Genomic DNA, 23422 nt, shown 5'->3' on the forward strand with positions numbered 1-23422 from the left:
ACTGCGGATAGCACATCAAAATGGAACAACAAACCTCTGCCCTCCTCTCTCCGCTGGCTATTCATAACATAGTTGCTCCCAACAAACTCTCCCCGACCCTCAACTTCCCTGCCATCCATTCCTGCCTTGGCAAGTAATTGGGCAGCACATACTTGTACATGAAGGACAGAACTCTCCTTAACTACATTGACAGTTGTAGACGCAGCTGTTAGCACGGGTGGCTCACCACGTGACCAAATACCCACCGTATCTGGTCCCGGCAGGGAAACAGCCTGTTCCTCGCCTCCGGTGCACCCTGCAGGAGAGGAAACTCTCGCCTCCCCATCAAAGTCAGGAGGCTCCCCGCCCTCGGCAGCGACCCCTGACACATCAGACACAACAGACTGGCGTGCGGACCGAGCACCAGCGCTCACAACCTGAACACCAGGTGACATCTCTGCCTGAGTATCACCTCCGAGAGGCTCCGCAGGGTGAGGCAAGCCATCAAATAAACCATCCAAACTCACCATTCAAGCCTCACCCTTGGCAACACTCTCACCAAAGTCAGGTGCTTTTTGTGGTGGTTCTGCGCTTGTGCAATCAACCCCAGCACACTGACTCAAAGACGACTCATAGTCTGGCTCATCAAAACCTTGGCCAGCAGCGTGACAGGCCTCTGAGCACTCTGCCCTCACTGCGGCCTCAAGACAAATTCTGCACCTCTCTTGTGGTGGCCCTGCCTTATTGCAGTCGATCCCACTAGTCACAGATTCCGCGGGCATCCGACGCCGGGATGCTCGCCACGCCTTAGGGCGAGTAACAACAGGACTAACAGTCAGCAACATCAGCAGCCTCACACATCCGGGTCAGTGTCCGTGGATAGGGACTGGACACAAACTCTTCCACCTGCCAGGTCATTCCCAAGAAGGAAATCAACACCAGACATTGGCAGGTCCTCCGCTAGTGCCATCCGTACCTCCGCGGTCACTAGCGGGCATGACAGCCTAATATTCGCCGTAGCGAAGCTCTCCGCAGCGCCAATTCCCCGGCACCACACAGGCTGAGCGGAGGCAACTAGCCTCCCAGTCACATTCCGGCACAGCGACTGCTGCGCGGCTCTCTCAAAACTGTAATGGGATACGTAACCCTATCAGTTTCAACTGTGCTCCAACACAAGAAAGGGCGGCACCACTGCAACTCAGACCTCACAGGAGACGGTGAGTTAACAACAGATGAAAGGGCGGCCACGACAACCTTTCCACCTTCGCGACCAAACACAACCCGGATCTCGTTACTCTGCTGGTCCCGGCCCTGAGACACAATCAAAGCCACCGGCTTCTGAGGCGTATTGGAATCAGTGGCTATTACTAATTTATGGCAATTGTACTTAAAATGCCCAGTAATCTTGCAATATTGTCACATGGGCTGCATACATGGAAGTGCTATGTTGCGTGTTCCTAGTCAGTTTCCGTCGAGGGCTGGGAGGAGACTTATTACCAACTGGGATAACTCGCTCCGACTTACTATCGGAGACGCTACTATAGCGTGGACTCCTAAACTGGCGCCGGCCGCGCCACCAGACACAACATCACTGGGCCCGCCAGACATACCACCAATCCACCGTGGCGCAGGCCGGTGCGCCAACATGTGGTCATCCACCCACGTTGCTGCCTCCTTAAGGCTTTTAAATCTTTTCTCAAGGAGCAGCGGTACTAACTCCTTCTCGGACACATTAATAAACTACTCCATTACTATGAGTTCTTTTAACTCACGGGAAGAGGTGGCCTGCTCGCTAGGAATCCACTTTTCGAAGGTCTCCTCCAGATAGCGAGCATACTTGAGATATGAATCGCTGGGCCTTTTCGTTCCTCCGGCAGCAGCTTATAAGCTCTCAGGATGTCAGCATTAAACTCCTCATAATCCCCCAAATCCCCTATTGACATCCTATCGTAAACTTCCAAGGTCTTGCTTTTCTTTCAACATATTAGCCACCAGGCAAATCCACCTCTCCTGAGGTCAATCAAATTCTGAAGTTTTTCTTAAATCTAAACCACTCCGTCACCTTCTTTTCATCGAGCTCAGGAATCAACTTCAAACTCTTCACCATCTGGCTTTCTACTGTATCCTCCTTCACTCTTCTCCTCAAGGCCCTGAGGTGAATCAACTTCAATCCTAGTCTTCTCCAACTCAAACATCCTATTCTTCTCAGCTTCTTTTTTTTCTTTCTGCCTCAAGGATCTTCATTTCTTTTCATACATCCTCGCCTTCTCCTTCTCCTTTTCTGCTTTAAGAACCCTCAGCTCCTTCTCTTTCTCGGTTTCAAGTAATATGGCCTTCTCGGCCTCAAGCCTCTTAGCTTCCCTCTCTGCTTCAAGCATCCTGGTTTCTCTACCCTCAGTCTTCAATTTCCTTTCCTCGGCTTCTGCTTCCAACTCCATTCTTCTCATCTCCCATTTGAATCTCAATTCCTCAGACATGCCTTCGGTCTGGAAGAAACCACAAACGCTGCGGGCAGGGCTAACAAGTCCGTGGACGCTATATGTGGGACTAGGTGTCCTTACACCGAACTGGATTAAATCTACACTGCCACTTCCAGCAGGGGCCGGGGACTCAGGTCTTGAGTCACCCCTGCTACTAGCCTTGCCCTCGTGTGTGGCTAACTCCTGATTGGCTGCTGCCTCCCTCGATCTACCTTTTCCTCCCACTTTCTCTCTCTCTCTCTCTCTCTCTCTCTCTCTCTCTCTCTCTCTCTCTCTCTCTCTCTCTCTCTCTCTCTCTCTCTCTCTCTCTCTCTCTCTCTCTCTCTCTCGTTTGAGTAGAGTTTATGCAATAAAAAGTTTTGTCATGGGACAAAACTAGAGATAAAATCAAATTGAAATATAAGAAAAAAATAGTAAAAGATTATTTATCTTAAAGGAACAATGATGTCAAATTAAATATTTTAGAATTGTTAATAAAATCTCTCTCTCTCTCTCTCTCTCTCTCTCTCTCTCTCTCTCTCTTTGAGCCATTTCACCATTGTGTTACCATATTTTTTGTTCTCCCTTTCTCTCTCTCTCTCTCTCTCTCTCTCTCTCTCTCTCTCTCTCTCTCTCTCTCTCTCTCTCTCTCTCTCTCTCTCTCTCTCTCTCTCTCTCTCTCTCTCTCTCTCTCTCTCTCTGAGTCATCTCACCATTGTGATACCATATTTTCTCTCTCTCTCTCTCTCTCTCTCTCTCTCTCTCTCTCTCTCTCTCTCTCTCTCTCTCTCTCTCTCTCTCTCTCTCTCTCTCTCTCTCTCTCTCTCTCTCTCTCTCTCAGATAATATACACTCCCTATGAGCCATGGTAATCCCACCATTGTCTGTCACTATCATCTTTGTTTTTGGTCTCCTTTCGTCTCTCTCTGCATCTAGGAGAGAGAGAGAGAGAGAGAGAGAGAGAGAGAGAGAGAGAGAGAGAGAGAGAGAGAGAGAGAGAGAGAGAGAGACTTGTGGCTGTCAGCCAGTGACCTTGACAATGTCTCATGACGCAATTCTCTCTCTCTCTCTCTCTCTCTCTCTCTCTCTCTCTCTCTCTCTCTCTCTCTCTCTCTCTCTCTCTCTCTCTCTCAGATACAGAGATAGGAAGATAAAGTGTTACTGGAGAAGTAGCTTCGTTTTCTTTCTTTTCTTTTTTCTATGCAGTCATAATAAATATGTAAATAAAATATTGAATTTTAATTGTTGAAGGCAATGTTGTTTTAGTTAAATTGTACCTGTTCATATATATAATGTGGGTGCAGCGACAACACTGATTGTAATAGCTGCATATAAAACTTTTTTGTCCAATGATAGAAATTCATATGGCATACACTACACAAACGAGAGAGAGAGAGAGAGAGAGAGAGAGAGAGAGAGAGAGAGAGAGAGAGAGAGAGAGAGATATAGATATATGTGGGAGGGGGGGCAGAGGGAGAACAGAAGTTGAGCAAGGAAGGCAGCAGCCAATCAGGAGTTGGCCACGCGCCTTTTCACTGCTAGGGGTGGAGCTAGCTTCAGCAGGACAAAATATCTATTCCCTTTCGGAAATATGCGGCTTTACCATATGCAGAGTGAGGTCAAGCCTCGTTCCCGCCTGCCTTTGTCTGCATCTATGTCCCGACCTGCTTCAGCAGCCGTGTGAGCTCCCAGTGAGGTCAAGAGCCCAACCATAACCTGACCCACCGGCCATGTGGGCAGTCTCACTCCAGTTTCGACAGTCTCTCTGCCCAGCTTTGAGGCGAATGGAGTCCTCGTCCCCCAGACTTTGTAAGATGGGAAGTTGAGTGCACCAGCATGGGAGGTGCCAAAATACAGGACATCAAGAAGAAAGTCTTGGAAAAAGTGAAAGAAATGGGAGAAAGAAGCTTGCTTGTAATCCAAGGAGGAGGCAACAATTTAGAGGAAACCGGCACCGAAGAAAGACTAAAGGAAGTGATAGAAGCAGTGAAGGCAGCGGAAGACAAGAGTGTGGCCGTGGTGGGGGTCCTGAGGCGTCCATGAGAAAGAGTGCTAAAAGAATTAAAAAAGAAACGAACAGAGATTAAGTAAGGAGTTCATGAAGATCAAGATGGAATGGATGGCAGAAAAGAAGGGCAATGAGAGCTTCCTGGACATGGATGGGATCCTCAACCTGGAAAAGTTCTATGGGAGAGACGGGGTCCACCTCAACAACAGCGTGAATGAGAAGCTAGGACGACGACTGGCCGAGTGGATGAGGGTGAGGCAGGTGTGCTGCGGACAAGGCATAACGAAGAGAACCCTCAGATGACAGCAGACGTGAAAGAGAAGAAACTAACCACGCGAGTAAATGTAAGAAGATTGAGAGGATGAGGCGTGGGGAAGTTTGAGGATGTATGCAAGGAGCTCAGTGTGTGGAAGTTCAACGTAGTCGGGCTCACCGAGACTTAACTGAGAGATGATGTACGAATGGAGGGATATGAATATGCTATTATTGGAAAGGAGCGTAAAACACAGAAGACACAGGGAGGAGGCGTAGTCTTACTCTACAAGAAAGGAAGAGGACTGAAAGTAGAGGAACTTGTTGTGGGGAAGAGTGAAAGCAGTGAAGATGTGACGGCAGTGAGAGTGGAATGTTCGAATGATCGTGGCAGAACGGAGATGGTACTGGTGGTAGTGTACATGACTGTCATGGGTGAAAAGAGCTGATGGGAACAACAGGAGGAAGTATGACATACTTAAGAAGTTGTGAGAGAGCATGGGGAAGAAAGAGTGCTTGTGATGGGTGACATGAATGCCCATTTAGGAATACTGGGAAAACGGATGAATAGGAATGATGAAATCCTTGAGTTTGTCGATAAAATGGAATTGAAAAATCTGAATGTTACCTTGGCAGAGGGACGAGTGACTTGGAATGAGAGGGAGCACGAATCAGCGATTGACTATATGTTGGTGAATTGAAGAATGCGTCAAATTATGTCACATATGTGGATAAATGAGGAAGGTATGGTTGATATTGTGCCTGATCACAATATGCTGATTGTGGAGTGCTTGATACAGGCTGGGAATGAAGTGAAAAGGAGGTAGAGGCTGAGAGATGTAGGTTGGGAGAACTTTCAGTGAAAGAAGCTGGGATGGTGCAGGCGTGCATGATCTGGAGCACATGAATGAGAAACTGGTTGAGGACGTGCGGAGTGCTGCTGAGAACCAGATAGGGTTTGTGAGAATATGCAAAAGAAAGAGTATGTAAAATGTGGCGGAATGACGAAATCAGAGAGATTGGAAAGGAGCAAAAGAGAATGAGTAGACAGTGTTGATGGCTAAGGAAATAGAGGCATGAAAGCAATAAGGCGGAGAATTAGTATACATATTAATTATTAATTGTTACTAATTCTAATTATTAAATAATTAGAATTAGTATGAATTAATAATGCATGGGCAGCGTATGTGAAACAGCAGAGGTGACAAGGTGAATAATAATGAAGACCAAAGTGAAGTGTGAAAGGAGTGTGATTGAATCTAAAGGAGAAAGGCATGGAAGGTGGCTGTGAAAAATACAAGTTCATGAGAGGTGAGAATATGTCAGGCAGTGTTGGTGTGGAGAGTCTGAAAGTGAATGGTGAAGTTACAGCAGAGAAGGAGAAGGAATCAAGAAGGCAATCAGACAGTTCTGGGAAGGTGTAGGTGAGGTGTTTGGTGTGAGAGAAGGATGTGGGGCACTGAAGAGGAAGAATATAGATGAACTGGATGACAGAATCAGCAGGGAGGAGGTGGAGAAATGTGTGAAAATGCAAACGAATGGGAAGGCAGCAGGGCCAGATGAGATACTCTATGAGATGCATAAAAATGGAGGGAAGGTTGTGATTAACAGGATGATTGAGGTATTTAACCAGGTATGAGAGGAGGAGAGAGTGCCAAGAATGTGGAATGAATGCAGAGTGATTCTGTTGCATAAGGGAGGATACAAGAGTAAGAATGAGTTGAAAAATTATAGGTTTATTGCATTGGTGATTTTTTTTTTTTTATGTAGGAAGGATACTGGCCAAGGGCAACAAAAATCTAATAAAAAAATGCCCACTGAAATGAAAGTCCCATAAAAGGGTCAAAGCAGTGGTCAAAAATTGGTGGATAAGTGTCTTGAAACCTCCTTCTTGAAGGAATTCAAGTCTTAGGAAGGTGGAAATACAGAAGCAGGCAGGGAGTTCCAGAGTTTACCAGAGAAAGGGATGAATGATTGAGAATACTGGTTAACTCTTGCGTTAGAGAGGTGGACAGAATAGGGGTGAGAGAAAGAAGAAAGTCTTGTGCAGCGAGGCAGCGGAAGGAGAGGAGGCATGCAGTTAGCAAGATCAGAAGAGCAGTTAGCATGAAAATAGCGGTAGAAGACAGCTAGATATGCAACATTGCGGCGGTGAGAGAGGGGCTGAAGACAGTCAGTTAGAGGAGAGGAGTTGATGAGACGAAAAGCTTTTGATTCCACCCTGTCTAGAAGAGCAGTATGAATGGAACCCCCCCAGACATGTGAAGCATACTCCATACATGGACGGATAAGGCCCTTGTACAGAGTTAGCAGCTGGGGGGATGAGAAAAACTGGCGGAGACGTCTCAGAACACCTAACTTCATAGAAGCTGTTTTAGCTAGAGATGAGATGTGAAGTTTCCAGTTCAGATTATAAGTAAAGGACAAACCGAGGATGTTCAGTGTAGAAGAGAGGGACAGTTGAGTGTCATTGAAGAAGAGGGGATAGTTGTCTGGAAAGTATAGTAGGGAAAGTGTTCAGTGTAGAGTTGAATGAGAGACTGTGTAAATGGATTGAAAGAGCTGGAGTGCTAGGTGAGGAACAAAATGGATTCCGTGTGGACAGGAGAGCTGAGAATAATGTTTGTGGTGAATTAAATGATTCGGAGAAAAAAAGAGGGATGGAGGTAAATTATACTTAGGCTTACTGAATATAGAGAAAGCTTATGATAGGGTGAATAGAGAAATGCTAGGTAGAGCCTTAAAAAGATTGGGTTGAATGCAAAGATAATCAACATATTGCATAGCATGTATGTTGACACGAGAGCTAAATACAGACTAGGAAATATAGAAACGGATTGTGTAAAAAGAGAGAGAGGAGTTAGGCAAGGATGTATATTGTCACCTACCCTTTTCAGCTTGTATACAGTGGAGTTAGCAGCCGAAATGAGAAAAAAGAATGCAGGAGTAAGTGTGGGGAATGATAATGCAGATGATGTAGTGGTTATGAGTGAATCGGCAGATGAACTTCAAAGTTTGCTGGAAGTTGTAGATAGGTATGGAAGAGACTTTGGAGTGAAGTTTAGCAGTGAGAAAAGTAAGGTAATTATTGTAAATAGGTCAGAGGATGAAAGAAATGCGGCACAAGAATACAAGTACTTAGGGATGTGGATGAGTTCGGATGGTGTGAAAAGGCAAAGAATGAAAAGATAAGCTTGGTGAACCAGTGGGTAGATCGAATGGGAAGCGCAGCAAGGATGAGAGCGAGTATGACATGCTGAAAGAAGTGTAGAAGAATGTGGTTGTGCCGAGTATAACATATGGTATAGATATGATTGCATGGGATGAAAGTTAAACTGATAAATTAGAAGTGGGGCAGAACAGAGTAGCTGGGATGGCACTGAATGTACCAAGCTACACAGCAGTAGAAGCTTTGAGAGGTGATATGGGATGAAGCACGTTTAGAGAAAGACTTACAAAAGTGACACATAGGTACACGACTAGACTTGAAAGAATGGATGATGCAAGAATAGAAAGAAAGGTGTATCTGTGGAATGAAAGTGGAAGCAAATGGAGGGAGAGGTGCATGAGAATGACAGACAAGAATGGATTACAAGTTGTGTGGGGGATGAGAATGGCTGGTAGAAATCAAAATGAGAGTGAATGGGTCGTGTCAAGAGGAGGCAGAGTGGGAACTGAATGGGATGTGAGAAAATGGAAGAGTGAGACAGAAAGAGAAGTGAAGTTTATGGGACTGAATGAATGGAAGAATGATATGGAACGAAAGAGCACTCTGGAATGGTACAAGAAGAAAGAGACTCCGATGTATGAAAGGTGGTATGATGGAAGCCTGGGTGGAGATTTTCCGAGCTAGGATACAGTGTATGGATTACAAAGAAATTACAAATGGTTTGTGTCCTGCAGCAAAGTGTGCCAGAGATGTGACATGGGTGAGGATGAGACGGTGGAGCATGTGATGCTGGAGTATGAAATATATGAGAGAGACAGGAGAGATATGATGCAAGTGATTTTGAATTAGGACATAACAGAAACGAAAGAATGGAGAAGACAGGAAGTGAATGGATGGTGGTGTTTCTGTGACTGTGTGGAGAGAATATGGCATGCCAGATGTAAGGACAATTAGTGTGAAGGATACTGTTCGTTTTCTGCTTGTTTGTGCACTTTTTCTTCCCACAGGAGCTGCCGTTCCAAAGGAATGGCTCAGGAGCGATAGTGAGTCACCTGTAGCATCAAGATCATGATCAAAATCAGCCAGCCTCGGGCTTCGGTGCGGGCTCCTGGCGACTCACTTTATGTTTGCTGTACAGTTTTATTATAATTATATTAATATACGGCAGCTGCACTACTACCGTGTTTCCCTAGCACACTTCTTGGGCACCATCTCAACAGTAACTAGAAGCTTACTATAGAACAAACTCCCTTTATGAAGATCGTGAGTTTCTGCGGATGGAGGGCTAAGCTATCGGGTGTGAGCCGTTTGGTCAGCATGAGGATTGAACCAAGGTCTACTTACGGAGAGAGAGAGAGAGAGAGAGAGAGAGAGAGAGAGAGAGAGAGAGAGAGAGAGAGAGAGATGTAACGTAGCTCACTTCTCGGCGTCATTTGCAGACGTGGGGATAACGATGGTGGTGGTAGAAGTAATGATGGTGGTGGAGACGGACAGGTCGGCGATGGTGTCTGGCAGCGGCACGCCCTTTGTCTCTCGCAGCGCTACCGTGAACACGCCTGCTGCCGCCGCCGATATGCCGAAAATGAGTGAAGGCAACCATGGCAACACTGGACCCTGTGGGGGAGTGATGTCGTGTATTATTACGTCGATTGTAATAGAATTTGTAACAAGATTTCAACTCGTGTTTCGTCATTCATGAAGACATTAATTTTATTCTCTCTCTCTCTCTCTCTCTCTCTCTCTCTCTCTCTCTCTCTCTCTCTCTCTCTCTCTCTCTCTCTCTCTCTCTCTCTCTCTCTCTCTCTCTCTCTCTCTCTCTCTCACACATATACACACCAGGACAGAAGTGATGAAAGGCACGACCGTTGACGCCAACTGAGCAAACACACTGGCAGCGCCGATCCCTTGCATCCGCACCTCAGTCGGGAACAGCTCGGAGGAATACAAGTAAATAATCTGGTAGGCGCCACTGATGCACACTTTTCCAGCCAGAGCTAACACCAAAATCAGCACGGGAAGGTCTGCGTAATAACATAAAGACGCGTCATGAACACACTGGATCAAACTCCGCTGTTATTTAATCTAGACAGTTTTATGATTTTGTGCTAATGATTTTTCTACAGAAAGTCTGCTGTTATCTCTCCAATCCTCACGTATAATACTGTTCTTTCTAGCGTTTTATAAGCATTATTGATATTAAGAAGTGATAGATACATGCGTGTGCTACAATACAGTAGATGATAAATACATTGTAATGGATTACACATGGTGCAATGGTGATTCCGGATGAGAGGTAGGGAAGGATGGAAACTGAAAATCAAGTAAATCAAAAAATGTTATGCAAAGAGTGAAGAGAATGTAAAAGGGATTGTTCGAGGAACGAAGAGGGTGAAAGCAAATGATGAAAAAGTAAAACAGAATTAGGCAGAATGTTTGGAGAAACTGGTGAATGAAGAGGAGAGCCGTTCTAAGATGTCGCTTTTTTTATGTGCAAGAGCTGCTGGGAAGGTTCAGGAAAAAAATCCTGTTCATTTGCCCTTCCTAAATAAGTTAAATATTGTTTTTAAAAAGACTAGCTTATTTAGTTTGAGTTTACTATTTATAAGGAAATGAAGACTGAATGTGTCAGGATAGTAAGATGAGAGTCATTGATCACGGAAGAGGGAGTGCAGGAAGTGAAAAAAATACGAAAACAAAGAAAGCTGCAGTTTTGACACTACATTCATAAAGACTAAAACGAGATTTTTGTCAAGGCTGACAAATAACTTGTTACCTGATGGGATGAAGGCGATCACAAAGATGATGACGCCACTCAGCACGTAGCTCAGCACAGTGGGCATCTTCCTGCCCCACCGGTCGACAATGGGGGCTGTGAGGGAATAGCCCGGAACTTCCACCAAACCGTTCAGTATAATATATAGGAAAGGATCGGCGCTATAGATGTCACCACTGTAGTTGAGGCCGTCAAACACGAAACTCACAACGAAAAAGTCAATGCATACCACGGCAGTGATGACTTGTATGGCTCGTGTACTGTGACAAGGCAAAAATATTCATGAAGCGATGTCATGAGGGTGCACATTTCAAAAACAAACTCCATGTCAGAGAGAATGCGCGCGCACACACACACACACACACACACACACACACACACACACACACACACACACACACACACACACACACACACACACACACACACACAAACTGAAAGGAAATGGGTGAACTTAATTACATGCCATTAATTTTGACGTCCGTTATGGGGATTTAGATAAGCATGTAACCAGAACTGCATGCACATAGAGAGTCGTTCTTTTACCAACAGGATATCATGATTTATATGGAAGAGTTCATCATTGCAATACAGAAAAGGAGAGGCGGAAGTGTCTCACCTGAGCAGGTTGGGCAAGGGGAGTGAGAATTTCTTGGTCTTCGTGTCTGTGTTGGTTGGCGTTGACGAGCACGTCGCGGACTGACGGTGTAAGGGCAAATAAACTTCCTAGATCACACTGAACTTGAGGTACCCACTCATCATTCACAGCTGGTGCTTTGAAAATTTGTATATAGGGTGATGATGAAGGCTGAAACTCAGTTAACATTTTACGGTGAAAGTAAGCGAGTGATCATTCGTGACTTGCTCATCAGTACTGAATATTTTTGCAAATTGTACATTCTTTTCTCAACTGAATTACTCTCACGAAACAATAATTATTATGGTGCTGCATAGCAAATTAATATCTTCAGCAAAGATTACAACAGCACTGAGTAAGTTTTGCAGGGCGCACTACCTCCTCTTGGATCTCCTTCATGAGGGCACGGAGATCGGCCTCTGGCTGCAGCGTCACCCGGTTCCAGCGGGCGGCCTTGCGGAGCACCTGCACGGCCTGGTCGTGGCGGCCCCGCACGATGAGCCACCGCGGGGACTCGTCCATGAAGCTGACGGAGGCCAAGACACGGTTGTTACTACAGCACGTCTACGCGACTAAGGAGTGGCATGTACTTATACGTATAACACAAGGAAACAAGTCTTTTAGGTATTGTTTTCAGTTTTCCATACATCTGTAGCTCAAGACGCTTCAGTGCTTTCACTCCCTAAGCTACAGCACATCCGGTCAGTGGCTTGTCTTGCACCACAGTTTTATTATTAATATTTTTTTTTTTTTTCATGTAAGAGAGGCTCCGGCCTAAGGTTACAAAAAAATGGTCCACTGAGCTGAGGGATTGAGAAAACTGGCGAAGATTACTCAGAACGCCTAACTTCATAAAAGCTGTTTCAGCTAGAAACGAGACGTGAAGTTTCCAGATTACATGCTCAGTGTAGAAGGAGAGGAGGACAGTTGAATGCCACTGAAGAAGAGAGAATAGTTATCTGGAGAGTTGTGACGAGTTAATGGATGGTGGAATTGGGTTTTTAAGGCACTGAACAACACTAAGTTTGCTCTGCCTCAATCAGAAATTTTAGAGTGGCTTCCCTGCGTGACTTGTTTAATTCCTGAAGGGTTGGACGTCTAAGAAAAGATGTGGAAAACTGTTCATTGTGTTTGTACAGGAAGAGAGGTGCTGCATTTGGCGTGCCAAGATATCATGCTGTGATATGAAAATTAAAAGAAACTAAATAAATAAAAATAATCAAAAATTCGTATAGTTTTGTGCCTTACAACCTAAGTCATACCTATGCCTCGAGTGGACAGCATCTCCTTAAGTCTAGCGTGTGTTCTTAAAAAAAAATGGGGAGTTTGGTAAACCAGTGATTGTCACCAGGCAGCAGCACCAGACATGTCCCCTCCTCACACACACACACACAGGAGCAATATCAAATATGTCTACAATATCATTCTATGTAGATAAAGATGAAATGAGCTTATATTATATACTTTTCTACACATTTCCTTCTAAGTAGTAACACAGGTAAAATCTAACTCTGTTCACGAACAAAAGTATTTAAGTTGATTTTCTAGTGACATTTAGTTTATATGGTCATCTTGAGGATTCCAAAAAAGTACACCACTGATCGGACGTGTATTAATGCAGACAACAGTAAAAATGAAGACAAGATGTCTATGCCACTTAAAACTTCAAATTACATAGGTCAACTTCCTAGTATAAGGAAACAATAATTTTAATTGAAAATAGGCAACTTGAGTGACTTGGCGAGAGTAATGCTGTATATCTAGTCAAAACAAGCATCTGACTGGCCCGCCTTAGTTGAAGTTAACAGCCACGTAGTTGGACAACCAGTTAATTTCCGCTGAAGTGTCCATGCCACTACTCCATGAACCTGTGGTTTCCTGTATTCCTCTCCCTTTACGCTAGAGTAATCCTGACATGTTTTTTTTTTTTTTATTATTATTCATTTATTTATTTTATTTCATTTTATTTTTATTTTTATTTTTATTATTTATTTATTTTTTTTTTTTATTTTTTTATTTTTTGTGGGGGGAGGGGGAAGTGTTCGATTACTTAGCCATGTCGCTCGCTTCGTGAAAGAGATGCTAAAATCCACACAAAAATAATTATATCCATATATCACGATGTTACTGAATATGTTATATTATACTATGTGGTACAGTCTTTTATATATATATATATATATATATATATATATATATATATATATATATATATACTCGTATATATATATTTTTTTTTTTTTTTTTTTTTTTCATTGTCCAAATCAATAGATTTTAGGCTTGTAATCTGCCGTATTTAAAATATTGACGTCAGTATTACTAAATAATCACGAAAAATATTTGTTTTGACCAACTTCTCTCAAATTCATCCATATAAGATATTTAAAAATCGATGCACAATTTCGAAAGTATCATAATGATCAATGCTGTATGCACATGGGATTTACAATAACAATATTTTAGCCCATGTCACTAAGGGACATCTGGGGACGATATCTGGGGAATTAGTTCCGAAAACTCCCCATTGCTTCACTTTACCAAAGCGCCCGTCACGTGACGTCAGCGACCATGGAGCGCCATTCCTCTTTTCTGTCTGCCATTCTGACAAGATTTATTACACTACATCCCCTGTTTATGTTTTCCATCAAGATTCACACCCATATGTTAAGACTAGCCAAACGTATACCTTCAATAATCTAATTCTTAAAGACATTCTTAAATCCAGATACGTTAATAGATTTTTATTTTCATAAAAGCACTTTTTGCCAATACTATTCTTCTCTTTATTTCCTTTTACAGTCCACTGCTTCTGACATAGTTCTTCCAGAGTATTCAAATTTTCTGATTTGTTTAATTTAAAATAATTGATTTTAATCTAATACAGTTTAATTCAGAAACTTTATTCATAAATAATAGTGCCTTAAATATTAGTTATTAAAGATTAGGATAGGATTTTCTTGTTACATTCTTACTGAACACTTGATTTAAAAACTGTTCTCCAATATTTCCACTTCAGAAAATGCGTGGTAGGGTCAGTTTGGCATGGGTTTTACAGGAGATAAGTGATAAAGTTTATAAAGACAGGAAAAAGAGCAGGTGCGTGATGGCGTATCAAAAACAAGCAAGTTCTTACACTAGATCCTTTACTACTGCAACGGTTGGCTCTCAAGGACAAGTATCGAGAAGACATAATGGTAAATAGATAGTTTTGTAAGGGATGTGACAAAAGGGACGCTCAACGTGGACCATTACCTGATGTAAAATACTAAATAATAAATTCCTCTCTTCCAAAAGCCAATGTCACATCAACTCACTAGAGAGCAGGAAAGATCAGAACATTGGGAAGAGAAACAGCGAGCTGCAGCCACCGCCAGTCCCGGATGAAGTAAGCTACTCCGCCAAACGCCATGGTTCCCAGAGCCCACGGCAGCCCGGTCAGGATACCCACCGTGCCGCGGTGTTTGGGTTCACACACTTCCAGGGCTGTGAACGTACACACACACACACACACACACACACACACACACACACTCGTAAGTAGGAACTACAGGAAAATTAAAGGTAGATGTCAGTAAGCGATGATTATTGCTGAACAGAGAGAGCTATCGGACCATCGAGGGTTAAGATGGGTAAACCACCCGTCACAGTTTGTAAGTAGAGTTGTGATCCAGTCCAAAGTAAAAGTCAAGGTTATATATTGATAAAAAGGGAGATTGGGTATGTGTAGGATATGTTTTGTTTTTGGATATTAATTACGTGAAGAAATACGATTCGAAAATGCGATATTGAAATGTTTCGAGATACTAAATTATAGATTACTTGAAGAAAGACGAATCGAGCATTATTTACCTCTTTTGTACAAAGGTTGTTGTGGATAACTGTCGTAAGTTGTATTCTAACGCATAAGTTATAAATAGCATGAATCAAGAGTGACACTTAGATGATTAGAGACACAAAAGGTGCAACAAAGAAACACGACACACTCACCGCCGCAATGCTGCATCTCTTACTACTTTCTACCGTTATTTACATGGTTACTGTTTTCTCTGAATCTGCTGACTACATGCCTTTCTCCTTCCCGCGGTTTCGCTCCCGAAGACTTCTTATTATAATTCCTGTTCTGTCCACCTTTCTGATGTAAGTTAACCAATATCTTCACTGTTTCATGCGTTGTGCTGTTAAATTCTGGAACATTCTAACTGTTTCTGTATTTTCTCCTTCCTTGTTTCTAAAGAGGAGCGTCATGACGCGCCAGAAACTAGATTAACGTACTCTCTTCTCTCTCTCTCTCTCACTTCTTTAGACGGCATGGTAAGTGGGCTTTCATTCAGTTCTCTTTGCGCCCCTGGTCAGTTTTGCAAGACAAATTGCCATGGTGATGAAAAAAAAAAAATATCTTAGATGAAAAAAATTGGAAAGTGGCAGGAATTTAGAGCGTGGATCCACCGACAAGGATGGCAGGGAGGAGCGTGGCTTTGAAATCAGTTCAGTCTGCAGCAACTACATAGTTGGACTGTAAGCTAGTTCAGTATGAAGCTAGTTACTTACTTGAGTAATGCGTCAATTGGTTCGTTGGTTAATTAGGTAACGATAACCTCTCAAACCATGAATTTTCATATGAACAGTAGCCTGGTAAATATCCAGTATCATTATCATTTGAGATATACACAAATATATAGCGTAAAAACACCACTTTATTTCTTTTTATTTATTTTTTTTGTTTTCCTTGTCGTCACTTTAATTCCCACCAAGACACACAAGCAGTGAAGGTAACACTCACCGTAGATGAAAAACGTGAGCATGTTGCAGGAGCCCAGGAGGAAACGAATTGCCAGGATGATGAAGAAGTTATTGAAGAAAATAATAATGACTGAGAGGAGCGTGATTAGGATTTGTGTCACCACCACTACCACTTTGCGTCCATACCTGGGAGAAGAAAGAGAGGGAGGAAGGAGGAAAATTAGGGAGGTAAAAAGAAAGAAAAACGAAAGACGATTGAAAACGATCTATGTCAATTGGACACACACCTGTCCGCAAGGTAGCCGCCGATCAGAGGAGAAAAGAAAGTGCCCAGCATGTACATACTCTGGAAGGTCGCCCGCAGTCGGTTCTTGTCACACACTAAGAAGAACTGTGGATAGAAGACCACGTGGAGAGAGAAGAGAAAAACTAAAAGGAGAAGAAAGGAAAAGAAACGAAAAGCGGAGGGAATGATGAGGAAAAATAGAGAAAAAGAAAGGAGAGGGGAATATGAAATAAGTACAAAAGATTTCGAAATGAAGACTTGATATAACGAAATTAAAGTAGCTATTGAGAAACAAGCGTTAGCACGGTAATGTGGAACGTTGTAAAAGGAAAGCTGCCTTACACTGAGAGAGAGAGAGAGAGAGAGAGAGAGAGAGAGAGAGAGAGAGAGAGAGAGAATAATATATTCCGGCAAATCTGAATTAGGTGTTGGTTGTGACCAAAAGTTATCCTGCTGCTTTGGGAGATCAGGGAAGAGACATTTAAACAAACAACATCTTTTCCCGAAGGTTGAGAGGCTGTGGATACCTTATGCGGGTAGAGAAGTCATGGTCATCATTGGTATTTGACATGATTAAAGTACGTCTGCCGAGTAAACACTGCCGTAAACACGTACCGAAATCAGCCAGTCATAGACTGTGTGAAGTGGCAATACTCCTGAAACAACAAACAGACTTGGAATAGGGTGGGGATTGTAACGGGGCAAGTGGCATCAAGAATCCTGAAGCGTTACAACAGACTTCACTGGGTCACCAGTATCTTTACTGAGTGCAGACTCTATTAAAAAGTGTGGGAGAAACAAATGAAATAAATGTAACACACACACACACACACACACACACACACACACACACACACACACACACACACACACACACACACACACACACACACACACACACACACACACACACACACACACACACACACACACACACACACACACACACACACACACACACACGCACGCACACACAAGCTAACGCTTTTATTTTTAAACCCCCAAAAATGTAAAGAATAAAATTAATTGAGAAGTGTCCCCAGCAGGCAGAAGACGCCCCTCACTGACCTCCGAGGTGAGGGTGCTGCTGAAGACGGAGGTATCGAATTCCCACTCGGTGCACGCTTCCTCCACCTCTGCCCCGTCCTCCGTCAGCCTCGTATAACTGCATGAGTCTCTGGTTAAAGGGAAATGTCTCTCAACACACTAGTAGAAGCAGACCCGCGTATTCCCTTAATGAAATAAGAGGCTGTATTAGTTACATTAAACTTCACACGTCAGAGGAAGAATGTGCATTACTTACTTAGATACAACTACACTCTCGTTCCCTTCTGGAGGAAGGCAGGTGTAGTTGATAGTAGGCGCGAGGTAGACTCCGCTAATGAACTGTGGAGGCACCAACAGAAGCCCTGCGGCACACAAAGTATTGTGTCACTTATATATCGTTAACAGCTACTATAGCGGTAATTAATAGTCATTACCACGTAGGTTAGGTTAGGTTATATATATATATATATATATATATATATATATATATATATATATATATATATATATATATATATATATATATATATTTTTTTTTTTTTTTTTTTTTTTTTTTTATGTAGGAGGGACAGGGGCCAAGGGTAACAAAAATCTAATAAATAAAAAAAAGCCCAATGATATGCCAGTCCCAGAACAGGATCCAAAGCGGTAGTCAAAAATTGAAGGATAAGTGTCTTGAAACCTTCCTCTTGAAGGAATTCAAGTCATAGGAAGGTGAAAATACAAAAGCAGGCAGGGAGTTCCAGACTTTACCAGAGAAAGAGATGAATGATTTAGAATACTGGTTAACTCTTGCGTTAGAGAGGTGGACAGAATTAGCAGCTGGGAAGGTGAGAAAACTGGCGAAGACGTCTCAGAACGCCTAACTTCTTAAATGCTGTTTCAGCTAGAGATAAGATGTGAAGTTTCCAGTTCAGATTATATGTAAAGGACAGACCGAGGATGTTCAGTGTAGAAAAAGGGAGACAGTTGAGTGAAGAAGAGGGGATAGTTGTCTGGAAGATTATATTGAGTTGATAGATATTGAGTTTTTGAGTCACTGGACAATATCAAGTTTGCTCTGCCCCAATCAAAAGTTTTAGAAAGATCAGAAGCCAGGCGTTCTGTGGCTTCCCTGCGTGAAATGTTTACTTCCTGAAGTGTTGGATGTCTATGAAAAGACGTGGAAAAGTGCACTATTAATAGATTTAGGAGAAGAACAGTGACCGTCTACCACAGCAGAAATAGAACGGTCAGAAAGGAAACTTGAGATGAAGTTACAGAGAGAAGGATAGAATCCGCAGGAAATCAAAGCTTCGTGCCAGACTCTATCAAAAGCTTTTGATATATCCAAGGCAACAGCAAAAGTTTCACCAAAGTCTGTAAAAGAGGATAACCAAGACTTAGTAAGGAAAGTCAGAAGATCACCAGTAGAGCGGAACCCATACTGGCAATCTGATAGAAAGTTGTGAAGTAATAGATGTTTAAGAATCTTCCAGTTGAGGATAGGTTCAAAAACATTAGATAGGCAGGAAATTAAAGCAAAAGATCAGTAGTCTGAGGGATTAGAACGGTCACCCTTTTTAGGAAGAGACTGAATGTAGGCAAACTTCCAGGAAGAAGGAAACGTAGATGATGACAGACAGATTTGAAAGAGTTTGACTTGGCAAGGTGCAAGCACGGAGGCACAGTTTCGGAGAACAATAGGAGGGACCCCATCAGTTCCATAAGCCTTTCGATGTGTGTGTGTGTGTGTGTGTGTGTGTGTGTGTGTGTGTGTATATATATATATATATATATATATATATATATATATATATATATATATATATATATATATATATATATATATATATATATATATATATATATATATATATATATATATATATATATATATATATATATATATATATATATATATATATATATATTTATTTATAAATACATCAACGACCGTACGAGGAAGAATATAGACAAATTGTTCCAAGATATGATGTTGCAGCACAGAAACTCAACAACAAATGCTAACCAAAAGAAGCTCATCAATCTTAACAGCGGCCACATCAAATACCCAAGACCTAATGGTGGATATGTAAATCTAACAACAAACTCGCTCACAGTGGATCAAGAAGAACTTCTAAACATGGGACTTAACTGCCACGTCATGTCTACACCAAGAAAATTCCAGAAACGCATCGAATGCGAAATACTAATGGATGAAGTGGTAAAACTCCCGCAGAAGGGAGAAGTCACCATCGAGCAATCTTTCAAACAAGAAGTCATCGCGAAAGCCAACAAAACAAGAGAAAGCTTCAACAGCACCATCATTGAGCGTAGACACATAAAAGCAGCGAAACAGCTAAATCGGACCCACAACTGACAGTCAGACGAGCAGACAAACCTTCTACGTAGGTGCTCATAGACACCACTGAGTACCTGCGAAAAATGGAAGACATCCTAAACGAGAGAACAAAATTCATAAAGATCAACAGTGACCAACAGAATCCCTCAAGACAAAAAATCAATAAGATCATCGTGAAAAACAATTCTACTAGCAAGACAATAATTTTCGACAAGCTCACTGGCGAATATATCACGGGTTACTGCTACGGGAACGTAAAAACACCTGGAAACAAACTTTGCTCGATAATTTCGCAGATCCTGACACCTACCTACAAGTTACCCAAGAGACTGTGTGCACTTCTCACCTCGTACATACCTGCTGCATATTCCCTGCAGTCAGCTTTAGAGTTCCTCGACATCCTCAAGACCAGCAACAGCAAAGGAGTCATCGCTTTCGTTGGACGTCAGGTCTTTGTTTACCAATGTTCCAATGGATCGCACCATCGATCTCATCATTCAGCGCGTCTACTACAATGACTCCACACCTGCTCTGGATATACCCGAGACCGTCCTGCGTGAGTTACTTGAATGCTGCACAAAGGAAGCGCCGTTCACATGCCCCCGGGGAAACAAGTTCCGCCAGATTGATGGGGTTGCCATGGGCTCACCCCTTGGGGTCTTATTGGCAAACTTTTTTTATGGGCTGCATAGAAGGCATCTTCAAGGAATCAGAAAAGCCGGACATATACTGCAGATACGTAGACGACATTTTCATCAAAATGAAGAGCCAAGCAGACATCGAACAACTTAGACATCGCCTTCAGCAAGCCTCCGGCCTCACCTTCATCGTAGAGAACAGCGTCAACCGCTCCATGCCCTTCCTCGACATCCTCGTGTATCGCAGGCGGATGAAACCTTCACAATGGAAGTCTACGTGAAAGATACGAACTCCGGACATTGTCTTAATGGAAGAAGCGAATGACCACAGCGTTATAAAGACCCTACCATAGGCGCATACTTCAGAAGGGCGCTTACACACTGCAGTATCTGCAAACAACTACACGAAGAAATAGAGAGATCGAGCCAGATACTAGTTAACTACGGATTCCGAGAAAACAACGTCGTCCGCCAAACCAAGAAAATCATCTGCATTTGGTACAACGCAAACGCCACTACTGAGAAGGAGAACAATATCGTCATCTTCTGTCGAGCCTTCTGCTCATCGACCTACCAGGAGGACAATAAAATAATAACAATAATAGCTAAGAACAATGTCAAACCAACAGATCCTGAAACAAAGGTAAAACTATTAATATACTACGAGAGCAAGAAAACGAGCCACCTTCTACTCAAGAACAGTCCAGACACCGCAAGAGAAGCAACGCACAAGTTACACGTCGTGTATAAGTTCACTTGCAAGCGAGGAAACTGCGAAGTCCTACCCTCAACCTATATCAGCATGACAACTACGAAGCCATCTCGACGACTCACACTATAACTAGCTTCAGGAGCCCCCAAGAAACACATGAGAGAAGAGCATGGCTTCTCCATAACCAGAAAAGCAATAGAGGAAAAAACCGAAATCATCGATATATGCCTTAATGAAAGACACTTATCAATCTTGGAAGCGATATACATCAAAGAAAACAACCCAAAGTTAAATATTCAAACGGTAGATTTGCTAGCGCTTCCGAGCATGAGAAGGTTAAAGGAAGAGCAGGGTTGCTGATGCACGAGAACCAACCAATGAACGGGTGAGGCTGGCTGCAAAGACACTGAGCAAAGCAGCCAATCAGCGGTGGCGTAGCGCTAGGCTGATCGTTACCGAGGCTGGCAGGAGAGTACAAAGGCCGCACCCTCACACGTCCCGCCGTTTTCACTTCTTCCACCGAAGAAAAAACACCAACAGTCACTGAAGAAGGGTCAAGAGACCCGAAATCTAGATCTAGTGCCAATGGCTGGCTACGGCGAAGCCATCACTTCTTTGAAAAAAGAATATAAGACTCAGCTAAGGTGTAGAGAAAATACCTTAAAAAATTACAAAACAAACGATTATATTTAACGAAATATGTCTAAGAGAGAATCTCCTGCCCATTTACACACTATATACATATATATATTATATATATATATATATATATATATATATATATATATATATATATATATATATATATATATATATATATATATATATATATATATTGTGAGAGCACAGGAACACTAGATTTTGAGAGGGCAATAAATTACCGCCCTATCATAGGAGAGAACCATTTGCCATGCGGGCAGGTGGGCGGAGCCTGTATCAATGCGCGCGGGCCCAGGTGAGCGGGTCATGACCTCGCCAGGTCTCACTCCCGGCCGGTTCACCCAGCGCCCAAGACGTGCCCTCCTCGACTCCTCCCGAACCAGCCTGCAGAAAGGACAGCGCGGTGCAGCGGTAAGCCGAAGCCCTGACCGACGAAGCTGGCTTTCATCGAAGCAAACTGGAGGAGTGAGTACACCAGTGGAACGCCTTGGGTGAGTTATTTGTGGTAAGGCCTGTTCTCGAGCGCATATCCAGTCACCCAGCGACCACGTGGTCGTCGCTCCTTGTGCAGCAGAGTGATACAGTGCATAGTGCCGGCTAATTACCTCCGTGATCCAGTAACTTAACATAAAGCTGTGCTCTCACAACGTGAAAGGACCGGGCATTGGCCTCACTTCCGGAGGAATAGGTATTTCTTTCTGTGTGCCGCCCACGCGCCACTGAGTGTAGCCATAGCTAGCCAGGCCTTTGTTGTAGTTACTGTATTTCTTTCTGTGTGCCGCCCACGCGCCACTGAGTGTAGCCATAGCCAGCCAGGCCTTTGTTGTAGTTACTGTGTAAATATAAGTCAAAGATTTATGACCGTGCTTTCTTTTGAATGTCCTGCCCTAGTCTACCTGGAGACTCAACCAGGAGTCGCATGTGATCGGCAGGTGTTAAAGTGTAAAGGGACCCCGATCCATGACAAATGGCGCCCGAACAGGGACCTCATACTAAGCGCAGTCACGGTAGAGTAATTCTTTGGTACTGAGTAACCTTGCTGACATCTTTTGCTGTAGACAATGGCGTCCGAGGGTCATAGTGAATATTTTGATCCCTTTGCGAGGTTTAGGCCTGAAATCGCGGCGCTGAACATAACAGCAGCGACGAAGGTTAGTGAGTATATACAGAAGCGGCTAGCTGAGGAAAGGCAGGAAGGTGTGAGGCAGGAAATGATTCGTACCGAAGAACGGGAACACGAGAAAGCGATGGCTGAAATGGAGCTTCGCCGTGCAGAGGCAGAAGAGACTCGATCTCGAAATTCTGAGGGAAGCACTCTTCTTGCCTTACATAGGGTGAAACTTAATGCTTACCGTGAAGGGGAAGACATCGATGCCTTCATTTCCCGTTTCGAGAGGCTGGCAAAGTTGTATCAGATGGAGTCTGAAGAGAAGGCCATTGAATTTTATAGCCTGTTTACAGGCAAAGCCTTGTCCATCGTACATGGGCTAGGGCCCGAAGGTAACTCGTACGAGCACATGAAATGCGCTCTTTTGAAGGCGTTTGGCAGAACGGCGGAGGCAGCCAAGCAGGCGTTTCGCAGTGCCGCTATCAGTGATAACGAAACTGCCGTTCAGGCTCACACCAGAATTTCCCGTCTCTTTGACGAGCGAGTGCAAAAGGAAGGGATTTACCTCACGTATGAAGAGTTGCGGGAGTTAGTCATACGCGACAGGTTTG

The 23422-nt window shown here is 43.3% G+C and overlaps 1 protein-coding gene across 1 annotated transcript in view; it reads right to left on the bottom strand.

The window, feature by feature from the left end:
• The window catches only part of LOC135102201 (organic cation transporter protein-like), a 50524-nt gene that overhangs the window by 9961 nt on the left and 17141 nt on the right, over window positions 1-23422 (bottom strand). The window contains exons 3-12 of the mRNA XM_064007030.1: window positions 17606-17711; window positions 17371-17479; window positions 16304-16407; window positions 16057-16202; window positions 14591-14759; window positions 11655-11802; window positions 11259-11338; window positions 10640-10899; window positions 9703-9887; window positions 9287-9480 (exon numbers count right to left, since the gene is read on the bottom strand). Of these exons, the coding sequence (XP_063863100.1) occupies window positions 9287-9480; window positions 9703-9887; window positions 10640-10899; window positions 11259-11338; window positions 11655-11802; window positions 14591-14759; window positions 16057-16202; window positions 16304-16407; window positions 17371-17479; window positions 17606-17711 (1501 nt within the window). The remainder of the gene's footprint in view (window positions 1-9286; window positions 9481-9702; window positions 9888-10639; window positions 10900-11258; window positions 11339-11654; window positions 11803-14590; window positions 14760-16056; window positions 16203-16303; window positions 16408-17370; window positions 17480-17605; window positions 17712-23422) is intronic.

This window comes from Scylla paramamosain, chromosome 7 (assembly GCF_035594125.1).
Source record: "Scylla paramamosain isolate STU-SP2022 chromosome 7, ASM3559412v1, whole genome shotgun sequence".
Taxonomy (NCBI): domain Eukaryota; kingdom Metazoa; phylum Arthropoda; class Malacostraca; order Decapoda; family Portunidae; genus Scylla; species Scylla paramamosain.